General features: G+C 40.5%; 1 protein-coding gene across 1 annotated transcript in view; it reads right to left on the reverse strand.

The window, feature by feature from the left end:
* The window catches only part of csmd2 (CUB and Sushi multiple domains 2), a 248,411-nt gene that overhangs the window by 78,148 nt on the left and 155,381 nt on the right, over nucleotides 1-14,882 (reverse strand). Inside the window, exons 26-30 of the mRNA XM_069177064.1 lie at nucleotides 14,121-14,247; nucleotides 4,348-4,550; nucleotides 4,006-4,197; nucleotides 2,324-2,462; nucleotides 1,930-2,117 (exon numbers count right to left, since the gene is read on the reverse strand). Coding sequence (XP_069033165.1) covers nucleotides 1,930-2,117; nucleotides 2,324-2,462; nucleotides 4,006-4,197; nucleotides 4,348-4,550; nucleotides 14,121-14,247 — 849 coding nt within the window. The remainder of the gene's footprint in view (nucleotides 1-1,929; nucleotides 2,118-2,323; nucleotides 2,463-4,005; nucleotides 4,198-4,347; nucleotides 4,551-14,120; nucleotides 14,248-14,882) is intronic.

Here is a 14,882-nt window from a genome sequence, read left to right on the forward strand (position 1 = left end):
CCATCTGTCTACCGCCGTCTGTCACGGGCTAACTTCAAAACAACAATATCATTGTTGTTTACGGACAGATAGTTGCCTCTCACTGTTGTCACACCATGTAGCTTGTGGCTGCCAGTAGGTCTGGACACTGTGGTTCAAGCACAGTAACTTACAGCCTGACAAGACAGATTCTGCTTGATCTTGAAAATCCAGCTGCCTCACAAGTTAATGGGGAATTTGTAGGTGCAAGAGAAGATGGAAGAGAGGGCATCATCTGTTTAGAAACATACTCAAAGGAGTCCAGGTGATGTGATGTGAAGTGAAAATGGGCCTAAACCTGCGTGAAGGCATTGGATTAGACAGATGTGAGGATGCTTGTATGAGTGTGTTTTCTGCACATAAACGTCCTTGTCTGTGTCTGTGTGTTATTCAAATATGACTCAGCCATGGAAAGTTTTCAGCCCATATATTTCCCTGGAGAGGCCAATCAAACATGGCCACAGACAGGGAAAGACATAAAGACTGCCTGGTAAAGAGGCTGGCTGCACCTCGGGCAGACTTTGAAATGCAGTTTCTCCGTGGCGGGCTGACCAAATACTAGCTGGGCCAACTCGTCAACTTGCTGCTTCCTCACCAAACAGACCTGAAGTCGCAGCCAAGCATGCCTTTGTGCCATGTTGTTTGTCTGAAAGTGAGGAGGTAATTTATGTATTATTTGGTTATGGTTCATTAGTGTGGAGAATTGGAAGTGGGGTGAGGGAGATTTTCAGAGCCACACACTGGGTCCATCTGCTCTACCAGATTGGCCATACAATATCACACACTGTATCACTCACTGCGGTGAATATTGCTGGAAGTGAGTTAAGGGGTAAGACTCTGTAACACTATCTTACCAAAAGGCTGCGTTTCACTCCATTTATGCACCGCTTGCAAATGATGTGCAGAGCTGTATTGCATAAACAAGCTCACGTTGTAAAATCAGTTAAATTGCTTCTATAGATCAAATCCCATCTGAACACCAGCCAAGAAACGAAGAGCTCAGGGTCGATCTGGAATTGGTTAAATGTCTGATACCTTAAACAGCTCTAATTGAGGCTGTGAGATTTAGGAAGATTTAACACTGTTCTCTCAAGCAAAGCCCCTAACAAAGACGCCCTTGTCTAATTTGGAGCTTGTTCGGCGCCTGTATATTTGTTAGGAGACGACTTTAACGTACAGTCGCTGAGGTGTTCCCCACGGTGGCTCGCATACGGATGTGTTGTGCTGTCCTTAAACCAACTGCCCCTCTTTCAAGGACATCTGTGATCAGTCTGCACCGTGTGTACAGCACAGAAATCTTTATATGTACAAGTAAATCTGGGTTCTCTAAATAATTTGCTGCAGTCAGCCGAGTTTAGACATGAGGCAACAAAACAGCGTTTGCTTTAATTTATCAGAATCCTTTTATGCAGCTGCGCTGATCAAAATGAGCTTAAGCACACATGCTGCCGGCTTTTTATTTCCATAATTTTTTGTGTGAGCGGGCTACTAGAGGAGGTACACATCAATAACGACAAGCAGACCACGGCGCGAACAGGAGGGTAGTGATCAGGATGCCGCAGCACAGACACCCCATTCTTTCACTAAAACATTTTTCACTCCACTAATCTCACTGGCTTTGGATGAGACACAAGAGAAAGTTAAAAAGAAACAATCTGCAAGGTCGATAAGCAGCAGAGGGTAAATCCATTCTCACTCTGCCAGAGGAAGAATTTTAAAATGTGAATTGTTCAGGGTAAAAAAGCAGCACGCACTGTTTAAAATGCACTGCTTTGTTCAGAATGCTAAGACGCTAGAGAAGAAAAAAAAAGTGATGAAAAACTCATGGAGACACAGACGTTTCTACCAGCTTTGTAGTTTTGTGCAATTAGACAAATACTGTAGTGATTCCTCTAATCAAACAGTACATACCTGTGTACTGCAGCACAAATCCGTTGCTGCTGAGGGAGGCGTCGCTGCGGAAAGCCAAGAAGAGTGTGTTGGAGCTGCTCTCAATGCGATCTGGAACATCTGTGCCATAGAAACTACCCAGCAAAGGGCTGAGGGAGTCTGGGCCATCGTAGATGTGTAAGAAGTCATAGCTGGGCTCCAAGCTGAACCTGGTTACACACATTTACATTCATCAATACTCAGAATATTTGCTGCTTTGTAAGGTAACAATCTAACATGGTTAACGAGTATAACTAGTTTTTATTACGTTTTTTGATTTATTGAAACATAAATAATGCAATGCAGCAATGATAGCGATATTCAGTGGAAGAGTCAAATCACATGTGTTGCAGTTTTTATGCTACTGAAGTCTTACTGGTTGAAGCTCAGCGAGATGACATAGTCCTCTGTGACAGTCACTGTCCAGTCACACTCCCTCCCATGGGGGTAAGGTTCAGGGTAGTCTGGAGACAGAATGAGCCCACTCGGACCTGTCAGGTTCCCGCCACACGGAGCTATGTAAAGGGAGAAATTCATGAGTAACAGTAGAGTTTCAACAGCTATTGGGCAACTAAGTTGATCACAAAAAAAGTAAAATGTCAAATTTCTGGATTTTTCCCTGACTTTCACTGACTAAAAAGCTGAAATTCAATAACCTATCATGAACAGAAAAACAGGCTTCGGTTGTGGTGAGCAGATAAGAAACAGTGACATTTCTGTTAAAAAGGGAAGCACATGCCCCTGCAGTTGCGCCAATATTGAAAGAAATTAAACACATCGAAATAGCAGTTGCAGAGGCAAATACTTTATCTAACAATAATGGTAATTAGCTCACAACCTAATTAGTTACATTTTGAGTTTTTACCTTTCCACCTTTTACTGTCTGGGAAATAATTTTTCAAATTCCCTGATACTCCCTGAATTCCCCGGAGCAAGGGGAACCCTGCAATTGATCTAATCAAGAAAATTATAATTTAAATAATATATTTAATATCTATTAAAATTGTGTTTTTCATATTTGGTAACTACTAATAGAAAAGTAAACATAAAAGAGTGGTAACTGGTAGAAATCAACAAACACAAAAAACAGGCTTCATTGCTACAACACGTTAAAAAGTAGGTCCTTCATAATTGTCACTGTTATTTATTATCTACTACTCTATGTGGAGCGACAGGCGATTGATATAATTGAGGTAATGCCCAATGACACTGGCTTACCTTTTTCACACCTGTAAGTGTCAGAGAACTCTCCAACCTCTCACCCAAACAATTCTCAAATCAAGCTGAGCACTAATTAAACAAGGCAGCTAATTACAACATAATGAATTAATTGCCACTGTTGATTACTTCAGCTTGTTAAGTGGAGCACCAAGTGTGAGCATATATACAAAAAAAAAGACAGCATAAAGGAGTATATATAGGTCTGACTGAGAGGTCTGTGTTGTTACTGAGGAGCAGGATAATCAGATTTCTCTGTCTGCTGCAGTGACTTTAGTAAATGTCTGGGGAACACAGCAATCTGGTTTGCCACTTAAGATTCACTTAAGGAGTCTGTTAAGTAATCGAGTTAGGAATCTGTATTGTCTACCTCTTACACAAACGTCAGAGCAGTAAGAAAAGGTATACAGTGGACTGTATTAGACAGGTTGTAGGACATAAAATACTTAATAATCCAATGTATACTTTCATCCTCTGTTCTGTTACAACTGGTTGGAATTTAAAATATCATCACCGCAGAGTAGTTTACAGTAAAAGTTTAAGAACGATATTCTATTGGATTTTCTTACAAAAATTAGCAACCCACTGAAGCATAAGTAGTTTTCTCGTTAGCTTTAAAAATATATGTTTTTTTCTACAAAAGGTAGTCACGCCTCCATGAAAACCTGCATGAATCTGCAAATTTTAAAAAAGAGGTCAGTGGCGAATATGACCTCGGAGGAAGCTGCATTAAGTGTGATTGTTCAGCAGTAGGATGTGACAGCATTCAGGTTAGTTTTGATACTAATCCATGAAGGATTTAGGAACAATTAATGGCGGCGTGCTGTGTTTTCAGAGTACCTGTGCATGTAGGAGGGTCTGGCTGCCAGAAGAAGCGACCGTTGATCTCGGTGCAGGTGATCCTGTTGGCTCCCTGCAGGACATAGCCAGGATCACACTGGAACACCACATGGTCCCCGGGCTCCTTGCTGTCGCCGCCACGGGTCCCATTCGTAGGCATGCCCGGGTCATTACAGGAGGTTGCAGTAGACACTAAAGGAGCAAAGGAGGGCTTAGTGAAATCACATGAAAATGGTCCTGAAAAGGGGGGTATTATTGTCATTGTTCACAGTGGAGTATTTAGTCCCACCCAGTCCTGTTCATCTAACATTTCCATCACTCCCTATTATATGTCTTTCTCACCCGAGAACTGCAGAGCGAAGCCCTGCTTGCTTGTGAAGAAGTCTGTGGTGAACTGCAGACTGACAGTGTTGAAGGTGCTGTGGGCATCCGGGGGCAGCACTGAGCCGCTCAGCTCCCTCAGCAGGACCCCTCCATCCTGGGGCCCATCCCAGATCCGGAGCACGTCGTGGACCTCTTCCGTGTGGAAAACCAGGAAATGCAGACTGTTAAAGGCAGAGAGAAGACACTTTAGAGGCCCCGACAGCTGACAGATGACACACTGTGATGAATTTAAGCTTCAACCTACATGCCCATCCCTTTGAAATTAAGCTTCACAGAAAGCAACCTCAGGAAGGCAAATAGCCGTTTCTTTTCTCACTGAAAAATTAAAAAGTTGAGACTAAATATGGCCATCTCCTATCTGTATTTAATTTAATTAAAACAACCTTTCAGTCCCATTAATTTAAGGTAATTGCAGCAGAAGTTGTTCGCTTGCAGCTTTTCAATTAGCAGCTTTAGTCAACAGAAAAATCAAGGCTTCCATTGTTCTGTCACACAATGTTGGTGGTGCATAAAGTGCCTTCTGCATCTTCTATCTCTCCACAAGGTTGAGCTCAAGGTACCACATTCAGCAATATGTCACGACTTCTAAAATGTACAGTGATAAATGATGAGTCAGAGATAAAGAGGAGGAAATAAACACATTAAGCAAAACAGAGTATTTAAGCCAATTAAGGTGCACAAGGAAATAATGTGATTAAAGGGGACAATTGAAAAAGAGGAAAGACAAAAGGAGGAAAACAAATAACATTTTAAAGTGAATCACGGATGCCGGGTCCAGAACATTCAACGGATGTTCCACAATGTCAGTCAAGCTGAATTGTCTGCCACAGCGTTTAATAGTTTGAGTCTAGACATCAGAAAGATGATGCTGTCAAAATCTCTACCCTTCACTTTGGCCTAGACAGCTGTCAGCCAGCTGGTGGTCCGACGGATGTGAGATGCACTGTAGCTGTGCGCTTGTTTGTGTAAGTGTGCCAGCCCTCAATGCAGCGGATTCATAATGATATGCCGCTCGGCATCTTGTGCATGAGCATGTGTTTCAGACAGGCTCAGTGGAGACAGAAAGTGAACAAATGAGACAGGGACGTAACGTTTGAATAGACTGCTCAATATAAATGACTTATTTAAAGACACACAGTATTGTCAGCATCTTTATCCTGCGGCTAAGTCTCAAATGCTGACAAAAAACAATAAAAATAGTTTGGGTTTATGTCAACTCATTTAATTCATACATTTTATATATTTTCGTAAAACATACTGCTGTCTTGCATGCCTTTAAAATAACATAATATAATGGAACATAGTGGTGACCCCAATTGATTCAAATTGTGTTAAGATTGACAATACCTGACACAAGAGTAAAAGCATTTATGAAACAGTACAATGATGAGGATTAGGATTTATGCAGCATAATTCTGCTTTGCACGCCTTCAAAATAAAAGGATATAATGGAATACAATGAGATGAGGGGTGTGTTCAAAACACTTTTTTTTTTAATTGTGTGGAGCTTGACAATACTTGACACAAGAGTAAAAGCATTTATGAAACACTAACTGATGACAATTAGGATGTATAAAACATGCTGCTGTATTGCATGCCTTCAAAATAAGAGAATATAATGACACAAGAGTGCGTTCAAAATAAAACTGTCAGTTAAAATTGTATTCAGCTTGAAAATACTTGACACAAGAGTGAAAGCACACCTGAAACATTTTTTTTTTCTCCAAACATATTACCGTAAAAGTTGCTTCAAATGCTCTACTTGGATGATGTAACACGAGGAATAGATTTCACAGATTTTACTGAGATATTCCAATGTACTGGTTGAATAGCAGCTCACTGCAGTACAGGGCTCATATCTGGCTCTGGAGTAAAAACTTTACTGGTGAGAAATGCTAAGTTCATTCAAATCTTATGGAAATTTTAGATATAGTGGCTCCATGACATGAATATATCTATTTCAATGAAACAGTGAGTTAATATTAAAATATATTATGGAAGCAATTTCATTTAGAACATGTTCTGACAATTATTTTGCACCAAATAAATTTCCTGACACTCTTCTTTATGTTTCAGTCATTTTAGTTTTAATGAAAACAAACAGCTGTGTTCTGAAGTTATAATTGTTGTAATTTGTAACTTACACAACACTTAAGTTATTTTTTTTAAGAAATCAGTCTGTAGAGCTTTGTTTACTATGTTTGTCCAGTGGCTTAAGGCTAGCTTATTATAATTCTATCTAGTGCACATTTTTTCAAAAGTATATTTTTTAAATTTAATGAGGTGAATGGTAATTTCTGTTCCAGTGATCCAGAGAAAATCCTGGTACTTTATGTGCTTTTAGTATCCGCATCCCTTCATACGCATATACACTCAGACCCTTGAGCTATAGATGATGCGGAGGAGAAACAGCAACCCACTGATATGTCGGGTTTAGCAACAAGTTCCCACCGTTTCTGCATAATTGGTGTCAGACTCCGATTCCCATACTGTCTGATGTGTGAGCACCAGCTAGAGGCAACTCAATGATGTGCTGTGTGTGTGGATACTGTACATAACCTACTTGACAAGTCCTGTCGCAATGCTTGTGAAAGAGGTGCACATTAAACAAACAGATGCAGACAGGCACACCAGAAAGTATCCACATAAATGTACACTGATGCGTCTTTTTAAAGGGTATGCTGCATTTACCCGCCTGTACATAAACATCCACGGCCGTGAAACAGATGCAGAAACAGAGACGTGCCTACACACAGTTCACACATTAACCTCCTGATCTCTGTGAAGCAGCACATCACTTCTCCAACTTTCATCATCTAAGAACTGGCATAAATCCTAATCCTCTTCATTGTACTCATTCCTCTGCTTACACTTCTCCTGCTACTATTCACTGAAGCATGGATAATACCTGATACAGAGTGCAGTAATCATTCAAAGCTCAATGAAAATAATAATATTGTAAACAAACAAAAAAAGCAGTACGACATTACTAATACTGTATGTATGAGCTGTTGGAAGAGACAGAAGAGAAAGGGAGCTCAACCGGATTTTTTTTTCTCTGAGCATCACACATGATCAGTTGTGATTTTTTTGCGAAACTTTAAATCTTTGTTTTCTTTTGTGGCACAGAAAGTCAAACCCTTCAGTTTATAGACTAGTAAGAGTTCCAGAAGATTTTGTTGTTGTTGTTTAGAGTAAGGCCTGGGATACATTGCCTGCGTGTGGGTTACCTGTCACGTGCTGCACAGCTGCGGCTCGGTTGTGCGCGTGTATCTACACCGGCTGCATGTCAGCTGCGGTGCTGCGGCTGCAGGTCCTGCCATTAAATCAATGAGTTTCTCTTTGACGATGGCCGTCAGTATTGAATTTTTGAGGTCCGATAAGTGAGTGATGAGTCGTTACCAAAAGCAGGCACGTGAGTGTTGTTTACCCTCATTAAGAGCGAAACACACACACACACACACACACACACACACACACACACACACACAGCTACTTAAAATGTGACGGAGGAGGGAGAGAGCAGCGTTAAACTCCGCCCTTCACATGGTGAAGTGTCAGCATGACATACTGTACGAGTGTACGTAATGTCACAAAGAAGGCGCTAAACCTTTTGCACATGCCAAAGTTACCTAATTTACTCTGGCAATCAATTACATCTGCAGAAATACTTCTAATTCAGGCAAAATACATGAATAACTTTTTTCCAAAGTTGTGTTAAATGTATATTTTGAAAATTATAATTTTTCTCAGGAAAGGTTCAGTGGAATAAAAAAAAGCGCTGTCAAACTAACTAAATATCAAATATTACAATAATGAAGTAACCTTTCAGTCAAAAATAATGATTATTCCCTCGACTTCATGCAAAGAAAGGTTGTCTTTAGAGGTCTCCATCCCTGTCATGTAAGTGCCTCAGGCAGTCAGATGCTTGTTATGCAAATGCTGGTATGAAACCCTCAGGTGAGATGATTCATTTACGCTCCACCTCCCCATACAGTAGACAGGAGACACCGAGATGTTTCACAGAACTTGCCAGCATGAATAAAATTATGTTTTCTGAAATGTGTATGTGCCTCCCTGTATAGACTATTAATGTGCACAAGCACAGCATGAGTGTGCTTTGAGACAGCGCTGATGATGTGAGCGAGTGTAAAAGATGGTTCTGGGGATTTGCATAAGCAATGTCGGAATCAAGCACCGTGTTGGATCCGTGCTCATGTGCTGACGGGCTTCATGTTCGAACGCAACTTTCAGGACTGTCAGGCACCGAGTGGCATCATGTTCGGTTTCCAGATTTATGTGCTTAAAGGAAGATGGAAAGGTGGGTGGTAAGGGAGAGGTACCAGAAAGTGAGGGAGGGAGGGAACAAAAACAAGACGGGCGTTAATCATTGCTGGGTTTCTGGAAGAAGAGGATGATGGCAGGAGGATAAAAGGTTGATGGAGAGCAGAGGAAGCTCTGAAGGATGTAGATTGTTTTTTTGCCGAGCGGTTGGAGGAATAGGATGGACGTGGGTTGCATGTTAGGATAATTGGTTCCTTTTATACGGCATCTAAATAGCGTATCTCTCCTTGTCACTCTGAGAAGGAAAGCTACAGGGCAGGATGAGGAGATAGTGAGAAATAGAAGATGGTGAAAGGATACGAGTGCTGCAGGAGGGGAGGAAGAAAGGATGCTGATAGTGGCATGTAAAAACATTCCAGTCTTTTTCTTTCTATTACTCAGAGGTCTCAGTAGAACACACGTAGAGGAGTGTAGACTGCACTTTTATTTTAATTAACCAATTCTCTAGGTTGTCTTTCTTCTCTCTCCCTTGATGGCCATTCCCTATTGCCCTTGCTTTATCACTGTGTGTAAAGGTGCCCGCTTGTTAAATACTTCATGGTTAGTCATCCAAAGTTGTTATTTTCTGAGTAACCAGAAGGAGAAACGTTAGTTTTCAGTTGGGAATGTCCATTTAGAGACAGTGTCTCCAAGTAATGCAAATGCTTGTGGGGTGAGGTGGAGTGGGAGGTGGGGAGGGGAAGGGGAAGGGGAAGGGGAAGGGGTTACAAGAAAGATTAATAAAACGACAGATTGCGATAAGTGGAGTTACTGCATACGTCGCTAAGGAAAAAGGAAATGTGGGGTCTCTGTGCAGTTAACGTTTTGTGGAATCATTAGAAGCTGTGTTTTGAAGTTTACGGCTAAGGGCTCTCCTTTACACTCGGTCCCCTCTTAACAAGATAAAATAGTTCAATCAAGTGTCAGAGGAATCGCCGTGAGGAGATGAGATGGAGAGATGGAAGATATTTTTCAGGTCTTTTTTGGGGGGGAATTCTGCCTTAACTATTTTGTATTCATATGAGAGAAATAGAGAGAGAAATAGAGAGCGCTGAGGCTCTCTCATATGAATACAAAACAGTCTAGCTGCAATCATGAATCCTGTGGGGAGTCTTCAGAGTACGTGTATGTGTGCATGAAGATGATAAATAAGTAAGTATGTGGGGGGGGGGGGGGGTGGATGTGTGTGGGATGTGGGAATGAGGAAGAAGAGATATGTAGGGCGAACATAGTCTTCCAACTGGCTGCTTTCTTAAACCTAATTGAGATGGTGTGTATTAAGGAAATGTCACAGTGAGAGCTAACCTCATCAGTATGTGTGGATGTGACCTCTGTGGGACTGTCCCTGTGGGATCATTCATAAGAATGGAGACACAGGCCCATACAATTGGTTTTAGAAGACACCGAAACACACAAGACAGTACGACCAACACAGCCGGGATGTCTTGACACGTAAACCAAGCAGTGGTCATGGCAATCTCAGCCCAGTTCATTTACCGTAAGGCACATGATGTAATAACAAGGCGGCAGTGTTATCATGCAGATAAAAGAAAGTTTGCAATTATTTGAAGGCAGGAAAAGGTGTGAAATTTATAAATCAATCCGGTAGATGAAAGTAGAGGTTAAAGGACACAGACACACATCTTTGTACTTATAAGCACTGTCCATTTAGCACATACATTTCTTCCTTTCTCAGCCGTGTCCTTCAACCATTATGATCCCAAAGCTCTCCATGACCTGAACCTGACACTACTTTAAATCTACCAGAAGCAGACTCCTAAAATTCCCACTTGAAAAGTGACGACAAGCCAAAGTAACCTCACTGTGTAAAAATAGTCCTTATTTTGAAATTCAAACTGGTTCTCAGGAACACACACACAAGTGTATCCATCACTACGCTGGACATTACACTGACTTACATTCATTTACTTGAGATTTATTCTATACCTAACCATAAACACACACTGAAATATATGTGTAACTTCATTTGCGACACAATGACAAATGGGGGATGCATTGCCCTGGAAAAGTGTAATGCGACTCCTTAACAAGAAATTACACCCAAACAGCATAAATATATATATATATATATTTCTATTTAGAACTTGCAGTTTGATATTTTATCATATTTCAACAAGTATCTTATTAAGCTGAACAGCCAAACAGTACTGATGATCTCATCTACAGACAAATCCTGGTGGTGCTTCATACACAGTGAAGAATTGAAAAAAAAAAAAAAAAACTACGATGTGACGCATTGGGAATTGCTCAGGTTTTGTCATTTGGATGTCAAGAGACAGATGTATATGGTTATGAACTTTACTTAACTTTACTGTTCAAAATCATTGGATTAGCACACAGCACAAGTAGATGTGCCTTTAATGCTGATATTTATCAAGAAGGCACACTGTGGTCTTATACAAACCTTTTCTTAAAGGCGACTGTTATAATTATTGGATTGTACATTTGATCATTATCAGTATAGGTACTGATTAAATTATACATTTAAAGTGTGTGAAAGAGAGGGCAAGTTCAATTCTAGACCTAATTACAATCATTTGCCTGATCCTCACACGCATGTTAGTTCCGTTGACGCCTTCTGAACAGACAAATCACATTACAGTATTATAACCCAAACTGCACATCAAAGTTTAAAATGCAATCCTAAAATTAGGGGGCAAGCTTCTTACTAAAAACAAAACACCAATTTCTAGATTAACATCATGGCTTCATTGTTCAGTATGCGATGAGGCCCAGATCCCTCATTTGATCTCTGCAGCAGTCACAACTGAATGTTACATCAGTGAAATGGCTCATTGCCTCCCTTATCCTCACTATTCATTTGATCTTATTATTATCTCTTTGTGTCTCTATTCCACTCTCTGCCTCCTACCTATACTATCTTTCCATCAATAACTCCGGGCGAAACAGTCCGTAGGCTTTTTCGATGTCTGCTGTCACTGGCACAACTTCTGGTCTCACACAAATTCAGCACAGCTTGATTAGTGTTCCACCATCAGCTACATCATTTGATATACAAGGAATCCCTGGGCTAATGCATTGCAAATTCTCCTCAATAATTAATTGCATGCGTAGGATCAAAGGCGTGGATATGGAACATACCTTGCAGAGGAATGCCAGGGACCCAGAGGTAGTGAAGGCCCTAATGAACCTAAACTGGCAATCATGAGGGACCGAGGAATGTCAGATGTGCAAGCACATAAATAAGCCCATGCAGACAGCACACAGAGCTGTGCCGTACTATGCAAAATTATACAGTAAACAGAAAGCTACATACAGGGCAGTCTGAAAATATTAGGACATGTTTTCATTGTTTTGGCTCTACTCCAGCACAGTGTAGTGAATGAAAGAGTGACTACGCTGATGCTGAAAAGGCCCTGAAGCTAACAAGAGCTATAGACAGCTGCGTTAAAAACCAGAGCATTACCAGGGTAAGTACTTTTGCTGAACTTCAGCCATTCACTGTAGGTCAAAGGGTTATTGTCTGCAGTTGAAATCAATTGATTAAATATGATTTTATCACATTTCCAAGTACTTTCTGTTACCTAGAACTGGGTAAATACAAGTATAGCTGTATATAGAAAACCCAATTCATTTAATTTGGAAACAAGGGCTTAAACGTCAGTCAGCTTCTTAACGTTTCATTTAAAACCCAATGTGCTGAAACAGGGAGCCCCACACTACAGTACTATGTAGTATATATGTATATTTGTATGTTTAAGTCATTAAGATAGTATGTTCTGTTGTGATGAGCATGTGATCTTCCAGGGAAAGTTAATCCAATTTATAAAAAGAGATATTACAGCCCTCCCACTTAAACCACATATTGTGTTCCCTGCCTCTTTCACATGTTTCTTCACACACACATGTCCTTATGGATTTAACTGCATTCTCCTTGAACAGCAGTGTGTCATGAGCACTGCTCCTTCAAGTCACGAGGCTTATGAGCTTATTACATTCATTTACATCGCTGTTTAATGACAGTGCATACACACAGTTAATATTCGGAATATATCCAAACCACTTTGCTTCTTCCATGCTTAATGGTCAACCATTTCTGTCCTGTCAAAAACATGGACGTTATCAGAAGCATGCTGATAACTGACATTGGGCTTAACATGTCTGAAATCCTAAGTGCCTTAATGGATACACAATGGAGCCAACACCACCAGGGTTAAGCTTCAATATCCCCCAGGACATAATATTGTTAAAACCATGTAGTGTGTACTTGCGATGCTGCACTTTGGTTTTAAGAATTCAACAAAGCCTTGAATTATCTTATATGAATAATAAGACCAAGATTAAAAGGGCAAGGATAATGTTACGGGTTTTAATTACTGGGATAAATTTGTTTGAGTTGAGTTATTGATAAAACAATGGTTTGAACAAGGCAAGATGAGAAATTATGGAGAAAATATTAAATCTAATACCAAAGTTTTGAGCCATCTTTCAAATCCAATATACAGTGTATAGCAGTGATTCATAAAGTCCAAGAGTTTGCCGTTAAATTTCAGTTTACTGCAGTCAACAGTTATTAAAGCCCATCACATTACAATGATGTAAATATTTGTTGTTAATTATTTAAATATCTTAGAAAAAAAGTTGTCCAGTGCTTTGCCAGATAGAGCGACTTAATGCCACGTCCAACATAGCGTAACGCTAATGTTAGCTTGACGCAGTTGGGTTCGGACTCCTCAGGTGTTAAATGAGTTGAATGGCTACAAAGTCCAAAAAACAGTCCAGAGACAATGGGACAACACTGGACATCACAGGTCAGATGGACCTTTCAATCCTCAAGAGGAGACAGATTCACCAGTTGAGCTGCCGAGGGGTACCATTACTAGCAAGACACGCAAATATATTTTGATTTTGAAATAGTAGCCTTGGGTTGTCATTATCTATTGCATTGTTAAATCAGTGAATTGCATTTTATGAAAAACAAAATCTGCAGTGGGATTTTTAGTTTGGTGCATAATTGTGCATGATGTGTACATTTTGTGAACCTCTGATATATCACAATAAAACTAGTGCAAGAAAATAACTTCATGGGTTCAACGTATCAAACTGAACTTGTAGCCAAAGCAGCAGAAACTTCAAGTTCATCCAATTGATGAAGTTGGAACACTTGTCTTTCTGTTGTGTAGTCTGAAACCTTGAGGCTCGGCGGTGGCATTTCCTCTCACCCAGTTGTAAGTGAGCTATTGGCCAACAGCTGCTCACTGAAGATTGATTACACAGCAGCCTGTGAAAGTGATGAATACCACTGCAAAAAAGGGGGGTGGCTAAATTGGAAGTACATTGAAAGGTGGTAGATTGAAAGAAAGCCTGTGAAATAATCAGAAAACTAGAAAGCACGCAAAAAGGAAAACCAAGGGTTTTGCTCAGACCTGATCGTGCTTCCCGGGGCAGCCTCGATGGTCCACATGCAGTGAAGGTTGTGCTCGTATGGAGATGGGTAGCCCGGAGACAGGATCCGACCGGATGGCTCTTCCTTGATGGTTCCCCCACACTCCGCTAGGAAAAGGAGTGGAAACACAAGTGCAGAGATGAAGCAGAGGAACTATGAGAAGGAGCAATACAAAAAAAAAAAAAAAATATATATATATAAATGATACCGCGAGGTTAGCATACTTAATGTAACAGAAACTGCATCATCCCACTTCCAGGAATGTGTATCTCATCAGATTCCTCTCGTCATTATTAATTATTGACACAGCAGAGTAAAATACTCAAACGCGATGTACTCCATCATCTGGTTTGATAGGAGGGAGAGCAGCCAACGCAATACACTCTGTGTCTCCTTGGCTCAGCAAAAGCAATCCACCAACTCAACCATGATCTCATCTTGTTGCCTTTGAAGGCTGATTGACTGAACAACACAACGTTCAATTCATCAGACTGAAGTTCCCTGTAACTTTTAGAGAAGCTGCTCTGATTGATAGGCCACATACTTCAGTCTAATTTCCAGGTATCAATCAGAGACAAGTATTTAGTGTATGAGTGTACAGAGATGTATGACTGTCAAATTAAATGATCAGTGAGCATCATGATAGGTGATAGATCTTACACACAGAGAGAGAGAGAGAGAGAGAGAGAGAGAGAGAGAGATGAAGACTTGTAATGAATCAATTGTTCATCAGAGGAGTGTC

This window comes from Embiotoca jacksoni, unplaced genomic scaffold (genome assembly GCF_022577435.1).
Source record: "Embiotoca jacksoni isolate LCO1_2020_lvr unplaced genomic scaffold, fEmbJac1.0.p SCAF_7, whole genome shotgun sequence".
Taxonomy (NCBI): Eukaryota; Metazoa; Chordata; class Actinopteri; family Embiotocidae; genus Embiotoca; species Embiotoca jacksoni.